Genomic DNA, 23,488 nt, shown 5'->3' on the forward strand with positions numbered 1-23,488 from the left:
ACCAGCCCGCGCGGGCCCGCCCAACGCCCCGCCCCTGGGTGTAGACCCCGCCCTAAGCCCCGCCCCTCCCGGCGAGCGCGGCCCCTGTGGGGTGGGAGGGGCGCCGGCGGGGTGGGGCGGGGTTTGTGGGCTGGGGGGCGGAGCCCCGGCCGGGTGGGCGGGTCCCGGCGGGCAGCGGGGAGCTGCGCGAGCTGACGCGGCCCTGGCGGGGAGGCCGGGGAGGGCGGGGCCCGGCGGGCTGCGCGGAGCGTCGCGCGGTGACGCGACCACGCGGCGCCCGCCGGGCAGCATCCCGGCCGCCCCGCCCCCGGCCCGCCCCGCCGGCCTTCGGGCGGCCTGTCAGTGTGGCGGCCGGCCGCGCGTTGCTGGTCCCTGCAGCCGGCTCCGCGGCACACCCCCGGCTGTCGGCGCCTCCGGTCAGAGCGCGGATATGGCCCAGGCGGCGGCGCACTGCCCCGGCGCCTGCGGCGCCGGGGACGCCGAGACGGGAAAGCCCAGGAAGGTGGCGCTCATCACGGGCATCACGGGCCAGGTGAGCGGGCTGGGGGTCCGCGCCGGGGACCGGGGTCTCTGGGGCCAGGGGCTTGGGGCGCCCCCGTGCGCGCTCGGGGCCGGGGTCCAGGGGTGGGCGCCGGGGTCGCCCCGCCGGGGTCCGCGCGCGGGGGCTTCTCTGCCGCCGCGGCCCCTCGCCGGTCCCCCGGTCGCGGAGGAAACGAGAGGGAGCCGGGCTGTGCGGCTGCAGACCAGGAAATGTGCGCCTGTTTTGTGCTTTTTAAACATGAAAGCCCGCCTCGCAGGAGCTGCTGTGAGCGCCGGCAGTTCCGTGTCCGCGGCCGCATATGCACGTGGGGCAGCCGGTCCCCTTCCCGCCGGGCCCAGAGGAGTGTCCGAGCCCGGCCTAGGTGGCGGCGGGCGGGGCCTGCCCTTTCGGGTCCCCCCACCCCGCAGACCCCGGCGCTCAGGAAATGATGGGCGGCGCGAGTAAAGGTGGTGACTCCAAGGCGCCTGCTGCTCTGCCCACTGCGGCCGGTCACCTGCTGATGCATCTCGTTTGGTTTCCCAGCTGTTTTTCCAGGGGGTGCTCTTAGGACCCCCACTTCACAGACGGGGCAACTGAGGCAGCGATCGTGGACTAGGAGGTGTCCAGCGGGATTCACACTGCCCTCAGCCTCTCTGGGGCTGAAAGTAGAAACCGTCTAGAGCCTTAGGCAATGCTGACTGCTGGCTACCTGATAACTTCCTGGTTAATGGTACCTCTCTCACTGGGTTTACGTTAATTACAGTAAATGCGGGTTTGAAAACTGGTGGCAGAGGTGGGCGGGCTGGAGCTGCGAGGTTGAGGAAGAGAACTCTTGAATTCATTCAAGAGACTGCATGCTTTCAGTATCGGGGAGAAGTCAGTTAAGCTGTTCTTGTAACTCTGTTCGTATGGCTCATGGCAAGCTAAGTGCCAGCAGTGTGAATCCACCGGGTTAGAAAGGAACCCTGCTCACAGCCCTGAGAGCAGTGGGCTGGAGGTGCCAGTGGGCACCTCCGCCCTCGGAGGAGCACTTCCACCTTTAAGGCCCGCCTCTTCATCTCTTCACCAGTGTTTCCCGCTTGCCCCCAGCACCCACCCTCTGTGTTGTCCCCTCACTTGTTGGGTGGTGTCGTTGGCTTCTGCAGCCCTGGCCTGTGCTGAACTCTGAGGGCTACGTAAACCCCTCCTGGTGGAGGTGACTGGTCTGCTCTGCACTTAACTTCCAGGACAGTGGCTCCTGCCCTGGGTATCCCGGGTCTGGGAGAGCCGTGAGGTCAATGGGAAGGGTCTGGAGATACACACCCGCGGTCCATTTTCTTCATCACTTTGGGTGAGAGCTTACTGAAGGGCTCACTTTGCTAAACATTTGTTTTGTCTCTGTGTAAGAGGCAGATATGTTTTCTGTCCCCATTTTACACCTGGCTTAGCAAGGTTATGTTCCCTGCGGGTGCATACCTCCTGAGGGTCAGGGCTGAGATCTGAGCCCAAGAATTGCTCTAAGGCATCTTGTTACATTGCCTCTGTAGCGAGCCACCCATGTGAAATTACAGCTCTGTGTGTGTGTGAGAGAGAGAGATGGGGTGGGCAAAGGGATTCTTTACTCTAAGAAGGGATCTCTTCTTAGAGGAGAGGTGGAAACCGCTGCTCTGGCCCTTAGGGCTGCCGTGGTCCCTGGGCCGGCGTGGGCTCTAAAACGGGTTGTTCCAAGCGCGCACTTCAGGTGCCTGTCTGCCGTGGTCTCTCGTCTTCACTGTCACAGCCACCCCAGCTTCCTCCCTCCCATCTCTCCTGACAGCAGCCCTGAATGGTTTACCGGGGATTTTTCTTACTGACTGGCCGGGGGGAGCGGAGGCCCTGCTCTGTGTTGCCGCCTCCAAGCGCTCTGCCCCCACCCCCGGGCTCACCCTGTGGTGTGACTGCACCTGCCCTTCTTTACTGCTCCAGGGAATGTTCCTGCTGGAATATTGCTGCCTGTACCTCTTCAGGGTCGTTATTTGTGGCTGAATGCCCTCCCAGATCTCCCTCCTCTTAACTAAAAGCCTCTGTGCCTGCACGCATCCAGCCAGGTGCAGCCATTCCAGGGTTTGTATTTTCATTTCTTTGTATTTACACAAGTAGAGTCTCTGTTGGTTACATTGGTCGTGTACATGCCTTAGTTTTTTTTTTTTTTTTTTTTTTAACTTTCTTTGGTTTGTAAACACCTTTAAGATAGAAACCCTTTTTTGACCTGTTACGCCTCACATGACTTCTCCGCGTAGGCTTCCAGAATGTTGACTTACTCTTCTTATTAATGGAGCGTGTCTTTACTGTGTGTCTGCAGGATGAACGGCTTGCTTTGATGCCTCTGGGAACATGAGGGTACGTAGGGTGTACTCTGCCCTCCAGAGCTGCACAGCTGTGCAGGGACTTAATGCACGTGACAAACTTTGTGTTGTTCAAGAATTAGAGGCCCTGTGACTGGTTCATCCAGCCTCAGGACTCTGGGAGAAGCCACTGACTGCTGGAAGTAGCTCTGACTGTGTTCTGGGTGAGCAGTGGGTACAGGAGTGCGGGGGGTCGCGGGGAGGGCGGTGGGGGACAGTGAGGGTCAAATGTAGTAATAATGGGAGGATATGTAATAATTTATCCCGGAGAAGGAAATGAAAGCCCATTCCAGTGTTCTTGCCTGGAGAATTCCATGGACAGAGGAGCCTGGTGGGCTACCGTCCAGGGAGTTGCAGAGTTAGACATGACTGAGTGACTAACACATATGTAATAATTTATGAAATTTCATTCTCCTTGCTCCTTTCCAAAAAGATTCTGAGGTGGCTTCAATGAAAATCACATCATTGGACCATCCTAAGGAGAATGAAAGAAGTAGGAGTCTGCAGTGTGGGCTGTAGAAGAATGGAGATTGTGTCCCCAGCGCCAAGGACAGCGTCAGGCGGGCATGAGACTCAGCTTTGGGCTCCCTGACAGTCGAGACAGAATGGGTGGGCGGGTGAGGCTTTGTTAGCCCTGAGCTCTCAGGGGGACGTAGAGCAGAACGACACACGAGGAGCTCAGTAGAGTCGTCCCCCTGACGGGCCCGGGGAGCACACCGGGTGGGTGGGTGAACGGTCAGCGTTTGTAGACGTGTCCTGGCCTTCCTGGGTTATGTCAGGCTAGTCTCAGCCGGGAGCGTAGGCAGGCTGGAACTCAGATTGTTTTGTCGGGTCTGCTTGGTAGGACGTTGGTGTTTTAAATATGGAGGAGTTGCACCAGTGAGTCCTTCATACCCACAGGTACCCTGGGTTTGCCTTACGAAGCGGTTTCGATGTGCTCGGACATCTCAGCAGGCCCGAGTTCCAGAGTCCTGGCCATGACACGCGGGAGACACAGCGTTCCTCTGTGCGCGGTTGGAAAGGCAGTCCTGGCCAAGAGGACTTAGCTTGCTGGGAGACCGCACGTTTGTGCTGAGTCTTGTGTAGAGCAAAGAGATGAACTGTTTGAGTTGTCGAGGTCCGATTATTTAAGCTATAATATTTTGTCTTGGAATTGCATTTTTATGGCCTTGTTTCTTGTTTTTACTGATTTGATTGTGTTCTAGCTGCTGTAGGTCCCCCGTAGCCTTTAGAGGGAACATACATAGAGCAGGTGCCCAGGTTCCCTGGACATGGGCGGCTCTCACAGGCCTCACCTGCTTCTGAGGTGGATGCAGAGGCCAGGAGGTGGCAGCTGAGGACTGGCAGCGAGAGCCATTCTTCCTGTGCTTCTCTGCTCCCTGAAGGTTGGGGTCTGTCCTCGCTGACAGGCCCGCGTTTCTGAGGAGACTGGTAGCCCCCCATTCCAGTCTCCTGTGCCCTGACATGTAAGCCTGCTCTGGACACGCACTGCTGACTTGCCTTTGCCCTGATGGGGGTTGGCTCTGCACAGATGCTTCCCTCACTTAAGAGAGCCCTCCCGCTTCTCTCCCCCAACAAGCCTTGTGTTCAGGCTGAGAGCGGTTCTCCATTTCATATCTCCTGAATTTCTAGGAGCAATTTTTTTCACGCTTAATTGGTCTCCTCCTGGAGGCAGTCACACCTGGGGGCTGACCGTCCTCTATTCAGTCATAGACGTGCCAGTAACCGTGGTGCAGTCAGCGTCCGCAGGCGCTTGAGCGCCAGCCGCGTGTCCCGCCCTGGGGCTGCGACGGAACAGGCAGCCCAGGGGGAGCCTGCTCATGGCCCCGATGTTCCCGATGGTGACGTGGCGGTGACGAGGGGCGGCGACGGTGACTGAGCCGCGCGGGCGTCCACTGTGTGCCGAGCGTCGCCCAGTGGGCTCTGCCTCTGTTTCCCTTTCGGAGCAGGGAGCCCTCCTGTGAGGCAGCTTTCTTGTCGCCCCTGGGAAAGGCAGAGGTTAAACACTTTGCCCAGAGGTGACTCCCATCCTTGTTTACAAAGTCAGGTGTGAAATATAAATCCCAGCAATTTTATTTCCTATCAAGTTTTTAACTGCTGCTGCTGGTAAGTAACTTCAGTCCTGTCCAACTCTGTGCGACCCCATAGATGGCAGCCCACCAGGCTCCCCCGTCCCTGGGATTCTCCAGGCAAGAACACAGGAGTGGGTTGCCATTGCCTTCTCCAATGCATGAAAGTGAAAACTGAAAGTGAAGTCGCTCAGTCGTGCCCGACTCTTAGCAACCCCATGGATTGAAGCCTACCAGGCTCCTCCGTCCATGGGATTTTCCAGGCAAGAGTACTAGAGTGGGGTGCCATTGCCTTCTCTGAAGTTTTTAACTAGTATTAACTAATTCTAAGAACAGGTAAATAACTTTTAAGGGGAGGTGGATAAATTGTCACATTTGAAATAAAGCATATTCAAGAGTTTTTTTTTGTTTTGCAGTTGTGAAAGGATGTAGATTACAGCAGTAAGGCAAATCTGTATCCATCACTATGTTCTGTGCTGCTCATTTTTTTTCTTTTTTTTTCTTCGCTGTCATTTGGGTCATACTTTCTTGGCAGTTTATCTTGTGAACTCTCTGGAGGCTGGAACTCTGTCTTGGGGCGGTGGAAGAAGATTTGGATTTCTTGGCCAGTGTGGGTTTGAGCTACTGCTTAACCCCTTAAGTGCTGTGTCAGTTTGGGCATGGTGTTTGCAATTGCTGCCCTGTTGGAACAGATATTCCTACCAGATAGAAAAGAGGTCTTAGCAATGACAAACCAGCAGTGACAAACCTAGACAGCATGTTAAAAAGCAGAGAGATTACTTTGCCTACAAAGATCTGTAGAGTCAAAGCTATGGTTTTTCCAGTAGTCATGTAAGGATGTGAGAGCTGGACAATAAAAAAGGCAGAGCGCCGAATAATTGATGCCTTTGAACGGTGGTGCTGGAGAAGACTCTTTAGAGTCCCTTGGGCAGCAAGCAGATCAAACCAGTCAGTCCTAAAGGAAATCAACCCTGAATATTCATTGGAAGGACTGATGCTAAGCTGAAGCTCCAATACTTTGGCCACCTGATGCAAAGAGCCGACTCATTGGAAAAGACCATGATGCTGGGAAAGATTGAAGGCGGGAGGAGAAGGGGACGACAGAGGATGAGATGGTTGGATGGCATCACCAAGTCAAAGGACATGAGTTTGAACAAATTCTGAGAGATGGTAAGGGACAGGGAGATCTTGCATACTGCAATCTGTGGGGTCGCAAAGAGTCAGACATGACTTAGCAACTGAACAACAAGAAAAGAAATCTGGCATGAAATAGAGAGCTTACTAGGATGGACTTTCTCTTCATAGAGCAGCCAGATAGAAAGCGCTCTTGCGTATGAGGAGAGGGCATTGCACGTGGAGGGTACAGTAGTCTGCCTCGCTTTGTGCAGGCAGCAGGTTCCATGGGATTTGGATCAGCTGCAGGCTGTAAACCGCTTTGCCGTCCGGTGGGTCTTATAGGCAAGCAGATCTGGGAGCTGGGCTTATCCTCCGGGGCGAGAGGATTGCTGGCCATGGTCGGACGCTAATCCTGTGTAGCGTGAGTGCTCCAGGATGGCAGGTCCTGCTTTGGTCAGAGACTGTTACCTGGTGGGAGTTTTTTATGTATTTACATTACACGTAGTTAATTGATTAACTGAGGAAAGACAGTGGACTTGAGTGAGAATCAGAGGCTGGGTTTTGACACCGATTAAGTGTATAGCTGTGATTTTTTTTCTGACTCTGTCATGCGAAGGGGTCACCTGGCGACCTCTGAAGTCTGTTGAGAGTGACATGCGCTGTGACTACAGGACTGAATGCTGATTGTAATCTATTGAGGGCAAAACATCTTGTATTTAAGCAGCGCAGTCATTGAATATCAGTTTTAAAGATAAGTCCAATAGGAGAATTTAAAAAGTGACTATTATCTGTAGTTGCTCAGTGGCTAAGTCATATCCAGCTCTTTTGACCCCATGGAGGTAGCACCCTAGGCTCCTCTGTCCTTCACTATCTCCTGGAGTTTGCTCAAAATTAACTGTAGTGAATTTATAATTAAATGTGTACACTGGAAAGAGATGAGTTGGTATTTTGCTAGAAATTATAGAGTTAAATGGAAAATCCCATGGACAGAGGAGCCTGGCAGGCTACAGTCCATGGGGTCGCAAAGAGTTGGACATGACTGAGCGACTTCACTTTCACTTTATAGGGTTAAAAGCAGAAAATCTGAGCTGTCTGCCATGGTAGGTTTTACCAAATGAAGTGATTTTTTGGTGAAGAAGGCTTTTAAATTCCTGCTATTTGTTTTTTTGGATTGAAATGTTAAAAGATATAAGCATCTATATTTTGTGCTTCGTGTTTAATAGTGGAATGTCTATTCATGCAGTAAGTGTCTGCCAGCCCCTTCACGATCACAGCCTTGTCATGGCAGAGGGCCTTGCCCAACTCAGTGAGGGTCTGAGCCGTGCCGTGCGGGGCCACCCAAGACGAACGGGCTGTAGTGGAGAGTCCTGACAAAACGTCTGCTGGGGAGGGAATGGCCAACCACCCCAGTATTCTTGCCGCAAGAACCTTGTGAACAGTATGATAAGGCAGAAAGATGTAACACCAGAGCACGAGCCCCCCAGGTCAGAACTCGTCCAGTGTGCTGCTGGGGAAGGTCGGAGAGCAATTAGTAATAGCTCCAGGAAGAACAAAGCATCTGCGCCACAGTGGGAAGGATGCTCAGTGGTGGACGAGTCAGGTTCCATGGGAACCAGATCAAATTGCCAACATTTGTTGGGTCATGGAGAAAGCGAGGGAATTCCAGAAAAATATCTACTTCTGCTTCGTTGACTATGTGGAAGCCTTAGACGGTGTGGATGACAACAATCTGGAAAATTCTTAAAGAGATGGGAATACCAGACCACCTTAACCTGCCTCCTGAGAAACCTGTATGCAGGTCAAGAAGCAATGGTTAGAACCGGACGTGGAACAACGGACTGGTTTGAATTTGAGAAAGGAGTATGTTGAAGCTGTATATTATCACCCTACTTATTTAACTTATATGCAGAGTACATCATGCGAAACGCTTGGCTGGAAGACTCACAAATTGGAGTCAAGATTGCTGGGAGAAATATCAACAACCTCAGATATGCAGATAATAACACTCTAATGGCAGAAAGTGAAGAGGAACTAAATAGACTCTTGATGAGGGTAAAAAAGGAGAGTGAAAAAGCTGGCTTGAAACTCAACTTTCAAAAAACTAAGATCATGGTGTCTGGTGCCATCACTTCATGGCAAATAGATGGGGGAAAAAGTGGAAGCACTGAGAGACTTTATTTTGGGGGGCTTTAAAATCACTGCAGATGGTGACTGCAGCCATGAAATTAAAAGACACTTGCTCCTTGGAAGAACAGCTATGACCGACCTAGACAGCATATTAAAAAGCAGAGACATTACTTTGCTGACAAAGGTCATTTTAGTCAAAGCTGTGGTTTTTCCAGTAGTCATATACGGATGTGAGAGTTAGACCATAAAGAAGGCTGAGCACTGAAGAACTGATGCCTTTGAACTGTGGTGTTGGAGAAGACTCTTGAGAGTCCCTTGACCTGCAAGGAGATCCAACCAGTTAACCCTAAAGGAAATCAACCCTGAATATTCATTAGAGAGACTGATGCTGAAGTTGATGCTCCAGTACTTTGGCCACTGATGTGAAGAGCCAACTCATGGAAAAAGACTGATGCTGGGAAAGATTGAGGTCAAAAGGAGTAGGGAGCTGCAGAGAATGAGATGGTTAGATAGCATCTCTAACTCAATGGAAATGAGTTTGAACAAAGTCTCGGAGATAGTGAAGATAGGGAAGCCTGATGTCCTGCAGTCCATGGGGTCACAAAGAGTTGGACACGACTTAGCGACTGAACACAAAAACAAATACCTGCTGAGGTTTGTCCTGTGCTGAGTTAGGTGCTGGGGACGTGGCCACCAGCGCGATGGCTGGGACGTTTCTCAAGGAACTGGTCGTCTGGGGGCGCACGTAGTTTGACAGGTAACTTCACAGCGTGTTAATTTCTGTGATCAGAATAAATAAGTCACTGCGGCACGCGTGTAACACGCATGTTAGTTTCTGTGATCAGAATAAATAAGTCACTGCAGCATGCGTGTAACACGGCATGTTAATTTCTGTGATCAGAATAAATAAGTCACTGCGGCATGCGTGTAACAGCATGTTAATTTCTGTGATCAGAATAAATAAGTCACTGCGGCATACGTGTAACACAGCATGTTAATTTCTGTGATCAGAATAAATAAGTCACTGCGGCATGCGTGTAACACGCCGTGGCCGTTCGCACGCGAGGACGCCTGGGTGGGCCTGCGGCGGGACTGCTGTGGTTTAGTTCTCATCGTGTGGGCACACTGAGAAGTCGGTGTCCTGGCTTGCTGTCTCAGAAATGATGCGGGGAATAAGGAGAAGGTGCTCCTGCCATGCCCTGTGTTGGGTCTGGGGGGATGAGCTAGGAGGAGTCCTGAGTATCAGCCCATCCCAGATTTCATAGACTGAGAAAAACTTGAGAATGATATGCAGTGGCCAAGTTTTATCTTGAATGTGGGAACTTTAAGCAAATTCCTCTGTGGTCCCAGCCATCTTGCACACTGAAGTGTAACAAGGATGTGTTGTCAGAGTAAAGAACAATCACCAAATCACACCCTCTGGGCTGTGGGACCTACTTTTGTATTAGTCTGTCTCTTCTTCTCGTTCTGTAGAAGAGTGGGCTGTAACTGTGTCATGGATTGGTATTGGTCTGTTGGTGGCATTTGGCCCTCCGCTGAATACTGCTTTATTAAAAAAGAGTTACTTGTCTGATTCTCAGGGCTCAAGTATAAGTCTCCGGGCCTGCGATGACTGCTTTTTCTGGACGGCAGGGTAGGACACGTCCCATGACTTATGCCCTGGAGCAGGCCGTGTCCTGGAAACCAGGATGTTGGGAAGGGCGTGCAGGGCCTGCCCACCATGCCCGCCGTGTCCAGCTGGTGCCTGCCGACCTCTGGGCACCGTGCACAGTACTTGTGAGCACGAGGAGCTGCCTGCTGGAGATTTCGTTTGTCGCCACATTCCCTGGCACGCTGGGCAGAGCCCACTTCACAGAGAGTACCGCAGCAGCCTTGGGGCCAGGACCCCCGCCCCTCTGACAGCTCTGGACCTGGGCTGCCTCCTAGGGCGCGGGAGGGAAGGTGCAGATTCTTGCTGTTTCAGGTCTAACTTGGGAACCTGAAACTGAAATCAGGTTTGGGGCGGTTCTGACTGGTTTTGACTTGGCTTTATGACATTGGTCAAACCTGGGTACGCCCTGCAGGGTGGGTACTGAGTGAATTTCTCAGGGGTGAATAGGAAGACTTTGGGAGGGGTTGGTTTTCAGGGGAGGTGATAATACATGGTGGGTTTTTCAGAAAGTTTTGCTTTTTAATGTAAACCTTGGGAAGGAAACATAGAAGTTAGAACAAATACTGAACCATTTCTATTGTTTTCTTTTAGCTTTTTTGTGGACTGTAGTGGTTTTTCATTTCACCCCCTCCCCCCACATCCATTTTGCTGTTTTGACTGTTTAGGAACTTTTGAATTATTTCAATTTATGTAGTATTTTTTTTTTTTCCATTGAATTGTGTTTTAGTCTTTAGTAATGTTCGAGCATATAGATTTTAAGTTTATTCTATTACCATACTGTTATTTTGGAGATTTTGGTTTTAATTCCTAGAAAAAACGGGGTGTCTTAGAAGGAACCCTTTATGGCAAGCAGGCCAATGGCTGGGGCCCGGCTGGGGGCCAGAAGCCCCTGTGGGGGTCCCGTGCTCGGTGGCGGCTTGGCTTGTGTCCAGGAAGCCTGGGGTTCCCTCTGGGCTTTCTGAGCCACACGGGCTGCTTCTCCTGCTTGCACTGATTTTCTTCTCTTTAAATACACTTTCTGGAAGAGGGAGATCCACGCAGGGAGTGAAGGCCTGGATGCCTCCCCTCGTTTCCTGGCTGGAGTTTCCAGCGCGTGTAATGGAAACCGGACTTGAGGAGGGCTGGTCAATCTGGGTGACATCCGGTGTGGCTTGGACTCGAGGAGGACTTGGGGAACAGCCTCCGGCCAGGCTCTTTAGGGGGTCTCTGGGTAGCTGGGGCCCTTCGCTGGGGAAGGGGTGGCCTGGGGACCGATGCCTGGGTTTCACTGAAGGATGGTCTTGTGTCCCTACATGCCTGGAGCTGAGCCACTGGGGGCAGGTGTGGGAGCCCCTGCTTGAAGGGCGCAGGGGAGCTCTGGGCAGCCTGCACGTGGCCGGCCCAGGGGAGTGGGCCTGGCCGCTAAGAGCACCACCCCTGCGGCCCGAGGTGCACCTGTGCAGACACACCCTTTGTTCCAGAACCCCAAGGAGGCAGTCCTCGCCTGTCCACTCCGTCCTCCAGCCCACCCCGTCTCACCCCCTGCTCTCGTCTCCACAGCTCCGGCTCACTCTCTAGGAATTACTGACATTCTGCCAGCATCAGCAATTCTCTAGATTTGGGGCTTGTTCCAAAAGAAGGCTTTGATTTTCTCCTTGGCGTTTGACCTTCGATTCCAGTCCTCCTCGAAGATGCCCAGGTTCTGCAGCTGCAGTAGGAACCAGCTGGGCAGCGTGGACAGCTCTCAGCGTGGACAGTCTCGGGTCCTCCCCCTTCAGTCTGCTGGCCTTGGGGTGGGACTCACCCTTGGCTGCTTGTGGAACAGTCCCAGTGACTCAGGAGTGAGCTGGAGCCGTATCCCAGTGACTCAGGAGTGAGCTGGAGCTGAACGGGTGGTGGCGGCGGCGACTTGGAGATACAGCTTGTCTTTTCCTGAACACTTTCCCCAGTTTTAAAAAGAGTATTATGTGCATACTGTAGAAAAATTGTGAAGTTTAAGAGGGTATAAAGTATCAGGGGAAAGTGCACCACCGTGATGACAGCAGTCGGAGCCCGATCTCACCGCTTGCTTTCGTCTTTCTGTTTCTGAATTGCTTCCCTGCCTTTCAGCAAACCTTACTGCCTAGAGTGGGACAGGCTCTCGCGGCAGCTGTGGACTCCCGCGGATCTTCCGTAGGAGTCAGCGAGGATGGGTAGGGCCGTTCCGGGGTGAGGGACCCCATCTTAAGGTTCCTCACCCCACGGCCCATGCGACGCCTTCTTGCCTGTGCTACAGCCGTCACAGACTCTGCTTGTAGATTTTGGCTTACACGTTAAGTCGTTTGTATGGTTTTCTGTTTTCAGTGAGATTATGTAATTTAGGGGAATACATGCGAGTAGGATCAGAGTTCGTTAATTTTGACATGTTAAAGGCAAAACCTTCAAAGAAAACTCACTGTTATGTCTTGAAGATTGCGGTTTCAGAGACTCAGACACATTCAGAGACGTTTCTGTACCTTTGGTGTCGCGACTGTTGCTCTGGGTATGCTTTTCAGTTCACTTTTGTTAATGGTGTGTTCCACGAGAGTACTTGATTAACTTGATTCATTAACATTTAAATTTAATTATAACACATAGCAATGCCAGGAGTTGGTTTTATTTTTATTCTTACACACAGTTTTCATCTATAAATCTAACTCTTATATTCCATGGTGGTCTCCCGCAGCTCTGACGAATTCTGTCAGAGTTTGGAGCCTGCATCCTGGCCCCTCTGTAGAGCAGACTCTCACTTCCCAGGTTTTCTATTTTTCTGCCCAGGAGCCCGGGTTCTGCACCCAAGGCCAGTCCCAAGGAAAGACAAGCTTGTGTGCAGCAGGGCACGCACCAGGATGGCTCCTCACACTGGGAAGGTGGTGGTGGAGGGCCCACCTGGCCGAGGTCCCACCTGGCCGAGGACCACCAGGCCGAGGGCCCACCAGGCAGAGGGCCCACCTGGCCAAGGACCAGCAGCCTGAGGGCCCACCAGGCAGAGGGCCCACCTGGGCGAGGACCACCAGGCACTGTCAGGATTTCTCCTGGATTTTCTTGAGACTGGCTGTGTGGAGACGTGGTGAACTGTTGAAAAGTCTTGGCTGCCAACCTGGGTCACCTTTTACAAAAGGTCCTGGCTTGATTATCTGTTTTTTCTCTCCCTCCTGTAGTTTTCTCCCTCCCCCATTTCTTCTCCTTACAGTCGTCTTTTCCGACACACACCCACACACACCCACACACACCCACACACACCCACACACACCCACACACACACCCTCTTCTTCAGCAGAGGCCTTAAGGCCTGCAGTAGAGCAGCTTATCATGAGGGACAGAGGTCACCTGCCCGAGAACGCAGTGCTGTAGGGGCAGGACTCTGGCCCCCTGATTGCCTTGTGGGTGGTGACTGTGCCCAGAGAGCTGAGAAAGCAAACAGTGGGTTCTTATTTAAACAGTCCTGGAAGGGGCAGTCAGGATGTGTGCAGGTCTTGGTCCGGGTGGAAGGGGCGCTGGCCTCCGTCCACCCCGCTCCTGTCTCCTCTAAGCGTTTCCTTATTCTGCCCTCCTGGCGCTTTGCAGTCACTCCCTTCTGGTCTCCAGCTTAGTGTGTGATTGCAGGTGTTCTGCTATTCCCTTTCTGCTGTGATATTGATCTTTAGTGTGGGTCTGTAGCAAACACAGGGATCCAGATGCAGACGGGGAAGTCGGAGGGCTGCTGATGAGTCAGCATTGCCAGGAGTGGCCCAGAGGGGCTGCCTGCATGTGCGTGGGCCCGGGGCAAGGCGGTTTAGAAGGAGCCCCCGGGGATGCGCGAGCAAAGGCTCCGGTCCAGTTTTGGGGCTTTGCAACTCGGGCTTTCCCCTCTGGGAACCTTGGAGTCTTAATCTATTGAATGAGGATAATTCACCCTTAATTGCAGGGTTGTTGGTCCGTAGGCTAGTTTACGGTAAGTGGTGTGGCATTTGTAATCTGAAACACTTTAAAATACACACACATTAAAGTATATCAAGTATCCAAAATTAAAACCATACATACTTGAGGTTATTGAAGCATTATCAGGTGGGGAGGATAGAAGTTAAAGTATGTCAATGTGCTCTCGTCTCGGAGGTGAGTAAAGTCAGCACCTGCTTTCCCCTGCAGGATGTGAAAGCATGTTGCAAAAGTGAATCCCTTAACTTCTGGCGAGACAGACTTTTGGTCCAGGAAACGGTCATAAATGCAAGTGCCCAGTGGCCCCTGAGCTCCGACCTGCGGCCGGGCCTCCATCCTGCCTTTCCTGGGGGACGGGGTTTCCGTCCCATCACTTTCCTCTGTCCCTGGGGGAGCGGGGACTGGAGGTGGTTTGGGCACAGAAGGCTGGGGTTTGTTTTGTCCTTTATCACTTTCCTTTGACCTCCCAGCTTCCAGAGGGGTTTCTGGGCATCTTGGTTTTCAGATGAGTTCTTTGTGACCCTTCAGCTTTCTTTTCCTCTTGTTTCCTGAGATTCTCGTTACAACTCTCAGATGGTTTTTAGAAAGGGGTGAGTGAGAAAGTGCCTTGCCAGGCTTGGGATGGAGTGCCTGTCTTGCCCGCAGGAGGGTGTGAGGCCCTCAGGCCATGCCCACGGCCCCTGTGGTGCTATCAGTGCCAGCCATTTCTTAGCTCCTCTGCGTCTGCTTTCTGTCAGCATTTCTTTCAGATGCAGCTGGAGTAATTCCAGAGCTTAAATGAATTTGATTAAAACCCGGCCTGGCTTTTTGCTCTCTGAAGCATAGCCCATCTTGTCTTCTTTCGGAGGACGGTTGTTTCCTGATGGCACACCCGCAAGAAGGGCTCCCCCACACAGGCTGTGTGCACAGGGCCCCGTGGGGCTGGGAAGGTCAGAGAGGGGTGAGAGGGTGAGAAAGAACCACCTTGCCTGCAAGGTGGTTACTTGTATTAAAATGCCTGGAGCTCAGTTACTCACATCAAAGCCATTATACTTATAATTTAGGTAGTACTAGGATTATCATCGGAGAAGGCAATGGCACCCCACTCCAGTACTCTTGCCTGGAAAATCCCATGGACGGAGGAGCCTGGTAGGCTACAGTTCATGGGGTTGCTAAGAGTCAGGTACGACTGAGCGACTTCACTTTGACTTTTCACTTTCGTGCATTGGAGAAGGAAATGGCAACCCACTCCAGTATTCTTGCCTGGAGAATCCCGGGGACAGAGGAGCCTAGTGGGCTGCCGTCTATGGGGTCACACAGAGTTGGACACGACTGAAGTGACTTAGCAGCAGCAGCAGCAGGATTATCATTAATAACAGCAGCTAAAACACCCAGTGCTTGTATGTGTCCAGCCCCGTGTGTGCTCGGGTATTTGCATGTTTAATCCCCACAAGGGTACCATCACTTTTAAAGCCATTTACAAAATTATTCTAAGCACAGGGGTATTTACTATTCAAAACAGGGTTGGGGGACCTTTTTATCCACCTTATACCTCAGTAAAATACTTGAGTTCAAAAGCAAGTTGGTGAAATTATATATATCTCCTTTAAAATTAAACAGCAAACCACAAATATAAACCTTCACCTAATATTAAAATATTTTATCTGATATGCTATTATATTTTATTACGTAAATGTCATATTGTATTGTAGCGACATTAGAGTATATTAAAAATATCCCGTAGTCCTGTATCCCAGGAAGGCCCGTGTAGCCGCCCCCCAGCTCTCCTGCCTCGGGGAGGGACGGGGAGCAAAGACCCCAGAGAGGAGAGCAGGCCGGGGGTGGGCGGTGCAGGGTTCCCGCGGTGGGAAAGGAAGAGAGGAGAGCAGGCTGATGGGGGTCAGGGCTCCTAGAGGTGGAGTTGGGGTGGTTGGTGGGGAAGGAAGAGAGGAGGGTGGGCGGCGGGATGTCGCGGGGCTCGGGAGGCTTAAGCAGATTCCAGGACATCATGGCCCGGGCTGCAGGGAGACCGGCCTGAGGCCCGACCCCCCTCCTGCCCCCCACCCCGTGAGGACAGAGGGCAGCCCCGGGCCTCTCCCTCCTCAGAACACACACCTCCCTCTGCAGGGACCACTGCCACATGGCCCCGTCACAGTGGCCAGGACTGAACCACGGGCTCCGGCCCCAGGGGCACGGTGGGTGGCAGGAGGGCTCCCCCCGCCCAGTGGTGACGGCTGAGTTCAGGTCCTTTAAAGTGGACGTGGTGGGTGGGGGTCCTGGCAGGTGGGCGGCTGCTGGAGGACAGTCAGGTGTGCAGTGCAAGCGTGTGGTGTGTGGTGGGAAGGGGTCGCCTGATCCTGGCGGTTCTGTTTATTTGTAGAGATCACACTTCGCTGTGTGAGGATTGACAGCAGCAGGTCTCAGGGAGGCAGGGTTTTTTAGTTTTTGTAACTGTCCTTGGATGGTAGACCTTTCTGACTAAATCCTCAATCTTTCTCTATAGAAAAGTGCAATAAGTGTGTGCACACGTATATCTACATGCTCAAACACACTCGCTCACACACACAGAGCCCTCTGTGTATCACAGAGGCCTGAGGGTCTCCTGAAACACATGCGTGTTCCTCTGATTAAGTTATAGTTAGTTTCAGGCAAACCATTCAGCACCATAGTAATCCAGGTCTGTGTCCCAACCACTGATGCCGAAGAAGCTGAAGGTGACTGGTTCTGTGAAGACCTACAAGACCTTCTGGAACTAACACCAACAAAAGATCCTTTCCATCATAGGGGATTGCGATGCAAAAGCAGAGTAACAAGCAAGTTTGGCTTGGAGTACAAAATGAAGCAGGGCAAAGTCTAACAGAGTTTTGCCGAGAACGCAGTGGTCATAGCAAGCACCCTCTTCCAATAACACAAGAGCCAACTGTACACATGGGCATCACCAGATGGTCAATACTGGAATCAGATTGATTATATTATTTGTAGCCAAAGATGGAAAAGCTATATAGTCAGCAAAAGCGAGTTCTGGAGCTGACTGTGGCTCAGATCATGAGCTGCTTACTGCAAAATTCAGGCTTTAATTGAAGAAAGCAGAGAAAACCACTAGGCCATTCAGGTACGATCTAAATCAAGTTCCTTATGATTATACAGTGGAGGTGGCAAATAGATTCAAGGGATTAGATCTGGTAGACAGAGTGCTTGGAGAACTATGGACAGAAGTCCATAACATTGTACAGGAGTGACCAAAACTCTCCAAGAAGAAATACAGGAAGGCAAAGTGGCTGTCAGAGGAACTTTACGGACAGCAGTTACTAGTTTGCAGCAAAGTTCATTTCATGTGTAGCGCTGTATTTTTCCATGACCCCACCCCCCGCCCCATCCCAGTTTTTAACAGTAAACTCTGTGCACAGTATCATAGCTGTATTTAGCATCGTATTTACCTGTAAATGATTATCTTACAAAATGCTGTGCTATCAATATTGTATTTATCAACTTAATAATAGTTAGTACAATCAGATATCTGTCCGTATTCCGACTGCCCCAGTTGTCTCCTAGCTGTTTTTAATAATTCGTTTATTTGTACCAAATGACTGGCTGTTTCCCTGCGTGGTGCTCTTTCTTTCATTCCTCCGTGTCCCGTCTTCACATGTTCAGGTTTACAGATGTGATCAAGTTTATTCTTGGTCTGGGGGTGGGTGAGGGCAGGAGTCGCTCCCATCTGGTCCTGTGTGCTCCCATCAGGAGGAGCGCACGGTCTTGTTCTTCTTCTTATAACGTCGGTAGACACTGAGGGTCATCATCAAGGTTCATTTTTTCATTAGAGGCTGCAAAGTGGTGATAATTGAATTCTGTAATTCCTTTTTCACTGATTAGCTGAAATGCTTCCTGAAAGAGAAGCTTGCAAGTACTTGGTTACCCTGAGGTACAGGAGATTCACGGCGAATCATCCATTCTTCCTCTTCTATCAGTTCTTACTGACTTGGTCTGTAGCATCCTGTAAGGGCCAACTTTTTTGGCTCTTTATGAACTCACGGAATTAAATCTTCTTCTCGGTCTGTTGACGCTCCCGTGGCCTCGTCTGTGGCCTGGAGAACCTTCCGTTCGGCCTCCATGTCCCTCAGGGCCAACCTTGGTGATCCCGGCTTCCTTTGCTCTCTAGGGGGATGGGACAGTCCCTGTGTGTTTCTGCTCCAAATCTGGTATCAGTTATTTTTCCAAGGAGCTCAGGGGCAGGTTTATTTTAATTTTGAAAGTCTTTAAGAAATGAGCAGCCTTTACTGTGTTTCTGCTGCTGCTGAGGCAGTGGTTTTGGTGGAAGGTCCGCAGCATCGGGAGCTTCCTGCCCGCCCTCGGTCTGCGGTTGCGCGGTGTGTCGGGCGTGATGGGGCTGCGTCCGTGTTTGCCAGATTGTCGTGCAATCTAGTTGTACTCGACTAGCTCCATGAGTGGTGACGGTTTGGTCCTTCTCCACCTTGAGGGGTCCTGGCCACCCTCATCTGTGTGCCTGGCGCCTCCCACCTCCAGGGGCTCCTCCGTCATCCCCTGCAGTCCCATGCTCACCGTCCTCCACTTCGGGTGGGCCAGGCCTGCGCCTTGGGGTATGCCTGCAGCCGCTCCATGGGGAGGCAGCCCCTGGCCTCTGCTGGCCGCCTCTGAGCAGCTGGCCCCAGGCCTGCCCTTCCGGACCTGGGTGGGGTTCACGGTGCGGTTTACCTGTGCCCCAGCCCGTCCCCGCCACGAGAATAGAATCGCCTTCTGCACCTTTGTGACAAAGTTGATTTGTATTTTATTTGCTCTCTTTTCAAAGTGAGTTCAGGTGAGAATCTTATTGAATTTCCACAGCTGCTCTTTCGAGCCTGGCGGGCCTGCATTGTTCTCATTTTAGGAATGAAGGGAGTGGAAGGCAGACGGCCTCCCGGCCTCGGTCCCTGTGTGACCTCAGAGTGACGGGTGGCAGAGTCAGGACTCAGCTGCAGAGGTGTCCGCGGGGCTCCCCGTGCACGAGTCAGGTATCCCTGGGTTAGGATGTCTCCGGGGCTTTCCTGAGAGCTGTTTGCTCCCTGAGGTCGAGCTTTTGCTTTGCATCAGAGTTTTATAATTTCCAGTACATACTGCAAACAGGAATTTATAGGGAGAGCCTGTGCTCCCTTCAGTGAGTTAAAAAATACGGGAAATAAGGTTCAGTGGGGAGTATTTTTTGTCTTCCTGACCCTGAGGTTCTTAAGTCACCTGGAGAGGGAGTGACCTTGGAGAAGAACACACAGAAGAAATGATAGGAAAAGATGATGCTTTTCTGTTAAAAAAGTAAGCAGTGTTTTTTTTTAAACCAAGATAACTATTTAGAAAATAACTTCTGTTTTAACTTTCTAGGAAGATAATAGTTTGCCCCTTTGAGGTCAGAGTCCGTGTCAGGCTACACAAGTGTGAGAGTTTTCTTGAGGTCATTGTCAAGTAGTAAACTCAATTTTTTGAGTTCTTTAAAAAGTTCGCGGAACTTTGGTATACCAACAAAGGGGACCGCTAAGAGGAGACGTGTTCTCAGGTGCTTTCTAATGCAGCGGCTACCAAAGGTGTTTTTCCAGCAGTTACACTCCATGTCAATTTTATAGGAACATGAGTTCTGGGCTCTGCAATTTTCAGAGAGTTTGGATGTTTACGGTTTAGCTCTGTAAGGAGTATCCTGTCACTTGCATTATGTTCTCACAGTTGTTGTGATAGCCTTGAACTTTTGTCCCTTTGATTTTCCCCTTTCTTTTCCTGTCATGCACACCCTTTGGAATCACAGTCCTGCAAGTGCCCTGCTGCTCGGCATTGGGTCTCAGTTTGGGGAGGTTCCAAGCTGCCAGTGTGCTCTCGTGCTTGTCTCTTTAAGTCATCGTGGAAGAGCTGCTTGAGCCCAGCTTTTTCAAGTAGAGAATAACATCCACGTCACTTCAGGAGTGAGTGAGTTGAGGTGTTGCTGTTTTATAATTGAATCCAGATGTTTAAAAAAGTTCATGTCAGAGGTACTATAACTTTTCTTTATCACATCACAAAATATCACATCTAGTTGTCTTTTTAATCAATTCAATTACAGTGAAATTTAACACAGATTCTAAATGAAAAACAAGGAAGTACTAGAAAATTCTCCACACAATTCTGCCATATTTATTTAATTGAATGAACTATAATTCAGAAGGGATGGGTTAAATTGTCAATTGTTGAAAGTTTAATGAAATTTTTGGTGATTGAACTGGGCTAAGTGATAGGAAAGTTGCTTATGTATTATGGCTTACAAAAGCTTACCTGACAGATTAGAAGTTTTGTTTCCAAATGGAATACATATTTATGGGGACTTAAAATTCTGCAGTAATTTTATAGATTCTTTATCATTAATGTTTTCTGATCCTGTAGCATAGAAGATTTTAAGAATACTAACATGAAAAAAATTATTATTATTTTGCCTATAGGGCCTTTGGGAGTTTAAAAAAATTGCCTACTGCTTTTTTTTAAATTAATTATTTTTTTACTTTACAATATTGTATTGGTTTTGCAATACATGGACATGAATCCGCCACAGGTGTACACGTGTTCCCCATCCTGAACCCCCCCCTCACCTCCCTCCCCATACCATCCCTCTGGGTCATCCCAGTGCACCAGCCCTGAGCATCCTGTATCATGCATCGAACCTGGACTGATGATTCGTTTCACATGTGATAATTTACATGTTTGAATGCCATTCTCCCATATCATCCCGCCCTCGCCCTCTCCCGCAGAGTCCAAAAGACTGTTCTATATATCTGTGTCTCTTTTGCTGTCTCGCATACAGGATTATCGTTACCATCTTTATAAATTCCATATATATGCATTAGTATACTATATTGGTGTTTTTCTTTCTGGCTTACTTCACTCTGTATAATAAGCTCCAGTTCCATCCACCTCATTAGAACTGATTCAAATGCATTCTAAGTAATAGTCCATTGTGTATATGTACCACAGCTTTCTTATTCATTTATCTGCTGATGGACATCTAGGTTGCTTCCAGGTCTTGGCTATTATAAACAGTGCTGTGATGAACATTGGGGTACACGTGTCTCTTTCAATTCTGGTTTCCTCAGTGTGTATGCTCAGCAGTGGGATTGCTGGGTTGTATGGCAGTTCTCTTTCCAGTTTTTTAAGGAATCTCCACACTGTTCTCCATAGTGGCTGTACTAGTTTGCATTCCCACCAACAGTGTAAGAGGGTTCCCTTTTCTCCACACCCTCTCCAGCATTTATTGCTTGTAGACTTTTGGATAGCAGCCATTCTGACTGGTGTGAAATGGTACCTCACTGTGGTTTTGATTTGCATTTCTCTGATAATGAGTGATGTTGAGCATCTTTTCATGTGTTTGTTAGCCATCTGTATGTCTTCTTTGGAGAAATGTCTGTTTAGTTCTTTGGGCCACTTTTTGATTGGGTCATTTATTTTTCTGGAATTGAGCTGCAGGAGTTGCTTGTATATTTTTGAGGTTCATTCTTTGTCAGTTGCTTCATTTGCTATTATTTTCTCCTGTTCTGAAGGCTGTCTTTTCACCTTGCTTATAGTTTCCTTCATTGTGCAGAAGCTTTTAATTTTAATTAGGTCCCATTTGTTTATTTTTGCTTTTATTTCCAATATTCTGGGAGGTGGGTCATAGAGGATCCTGCTGTGGTTTATGTTGGAGAGTGTTTTGCCTATGTTTTCCTCTAGGAGTTTTATAGTTTCTGGTCTTACATTTAGATCTTTAATCCATTTTGAGTTTATTTTTGTGTATGGTGTTAGAAAGTGATCTAGTTTCATTCTTTTACAAGTGGTTGACCAGTTTTCCCAGCACCACTTGTTAAAGAGATTGTCTTTTCTCCATTGTATATTCTTGCCACCTTTGTCAAAGATAAGGTGTCCATAGGTGTGTGGATTTATCTCTGGGCTTTCTATTTTGTTCCATTGATCTCTATTTCTGTCTTTGTGCCAGTACCATACTGTCTTGATGTCTGTGGCTCTATAGTAGAGGCTGAGTCAGGCAGGTTGATTCCTCCACTTCCATTCTTCTTTCTCAAGATTGCTTTGGCTTTTTGAGTTTTTTTTAATTTCTATACAAATTGTGAAATTATTTGTTCTAGTTCTCTGAAAAATACCACTGGCAGCTTGATAGGGATTGTATTGAATCTATAGATTGCTTTGGATAGTATACTCATTTTCAGTATATTGATTCTTCCAATCCATGAACACGGTATATTTCTCCATCTATTTGTGTCCTCTTTGATTTCTTTCACCAGTGTTTTATAGTTTTCTATATATAGGTCTTTTGTTTCTTTAGGCAGATTTATTCCTATTTGATTCTTTTCATTGCAGTGGTAAATGGAATTGTTTCCTTAGTTTCTCTTTCTGTTTTCTCACTGTTTCTCAGTTTCTCAGTGTATAGGAATGCAAGGGATTGATTTTATATCCTGCAACTTTACTATATTCATTGACTAGCTCTAGTAATTTTCTGGTTGAGTCTTTAGGGTTTTCTTCATGACCCAGATAATCACGATGGTGTGATCACTGACCTAGAGCCAGACATCCTGGAATGTGAAGTCAAGTGGGCCTTAGAAAGCATCACTATGAACAAAGCTAGTGGAGGTGATGGAATTCCAGTTGAGCTATTTCAAATCCTGAAAGATGATGCTGTGAAAGTGTTGCACTCAATATGCCAGGAAATTTGGAAAACTCAGCAGTGGCCACAGGACTGGAAAAGGTCAGTTTTCATTCCAATCCCAAAGAAAGGCAAGGCCAAAGAATGCTCAAACTACCGCACAATTGCACTCATCTCACACACTAGTAAAGTAATGCTCAAAATTCTCCAAGCCAGGCTTCAGCAATATGTGAACCACGAACTTCCTGATGTTCAAGCTGGTTTTAGAAAAGGCAGAGGAACCAGAGATCAAATTGCCAACATCCAATGGATCATAGAAAAAGCAAGAGAGTTCCAGAAAAACATCTATTTCTGCTTTATTGACTATACCAAAGCCTTTGACTGTGTGCATCACAATAAACTGCGGAAAATTCTGAAAGAGATGGGAATACCAGACCACCTGACTTGCCTCTTGAGAAACCTATATGCAGGTCAGGAAGCAACGGTTAGAACTCGACATGGAACAACAGACTGGTTCCAAATAGGAAAAGGAGTACGTCAAGGCTGTATATTGTCACACTGCTTATTTAACTTCTATGCAGAGTACATCATGAGAAACGCTGGACTAGAAGAAACACAAGCTGGAATCAAGATTGCGGGGAGAAATACCAACAACCTCAGATATGCAGATGACACCACCCTTATGGCAGAAAGTGAAGAGGAACTAAAAAGCCTCTTGATGAAAGTGAAAGTGGAGAGTGAAAAAGTTGGCTTAAAGCTCAACATTCAGAAAACAACGATCATGGCATCCGGTCCCACCACTTCATGGGAAATAGATGGGGAAACAGTGGAAACAGTGTCAGACTTTATTTTTCTGGGCTCCAAAATCACTACTACAGATGGTGACTGCAGCCATGAAATTAAAAGATGCTTACTCCTTGGAAGGAAGGTTATAACCAACCTAGATAGCATATTTAAAAGCAGAGACATTACTTTGCCAACAAAGGTTCGTCTAGTCAAAGCTATGGTTTTTCCTGTGGTCATGTATGGATGTGAGAGTTGGACTGTGAAGAAGGCTGAGCGCCGAAGAATTGATGCTTTTGAACTGTGGTGTTGGAGAAGACTTTTGAGAGTCCC

General features: G+C 49.5%; 1 protein-coding gene across 2 annotated transcripts in view; it reads left to right on the forward strand.

Annotated features, from left to right (window-relative positions):
• Nucleotides 1-259: 259 nt before the first annotated feature.
• Nucleotides 260-23,488, forward strand: part of GMDS (GDP-mannose 4,6-dehydratase) — a 433,555-nt gene continuing 410,326 nt past the window's right edge. Inside the window, exon 1 of one of the 2 annotated variants that reach the window (XM_061399004.1) lies at nucleotides 260-532. In XM_061399004.1, the coding sequence (XP_061254988.1) occupies nucleotides 431-532 (102 nt within the window). In that variant the 5' untranslated portion in view covers nucleotides 260-430. The remainder of the gene's footprint in view (nucleotides 533-23,488) is intronic. The other variant, XM_061399005.1, reaches the window with a different exon arrangement.

Source organism: Bos javanicus, chromosome 23, assembly GCF_032452875.1.
Source record: "Bos javanicus breed banteng chromosome 23, ARS-OSU_banteng_1.0, whole genome shotgun sequence".
NCBI classification, from domain to species: domain Eukaryota; kingdom Metazoa; phylum Chordata; class Mammalia; order Artiodactyla; family Bovidae; genus Bos; species Bos javanicus.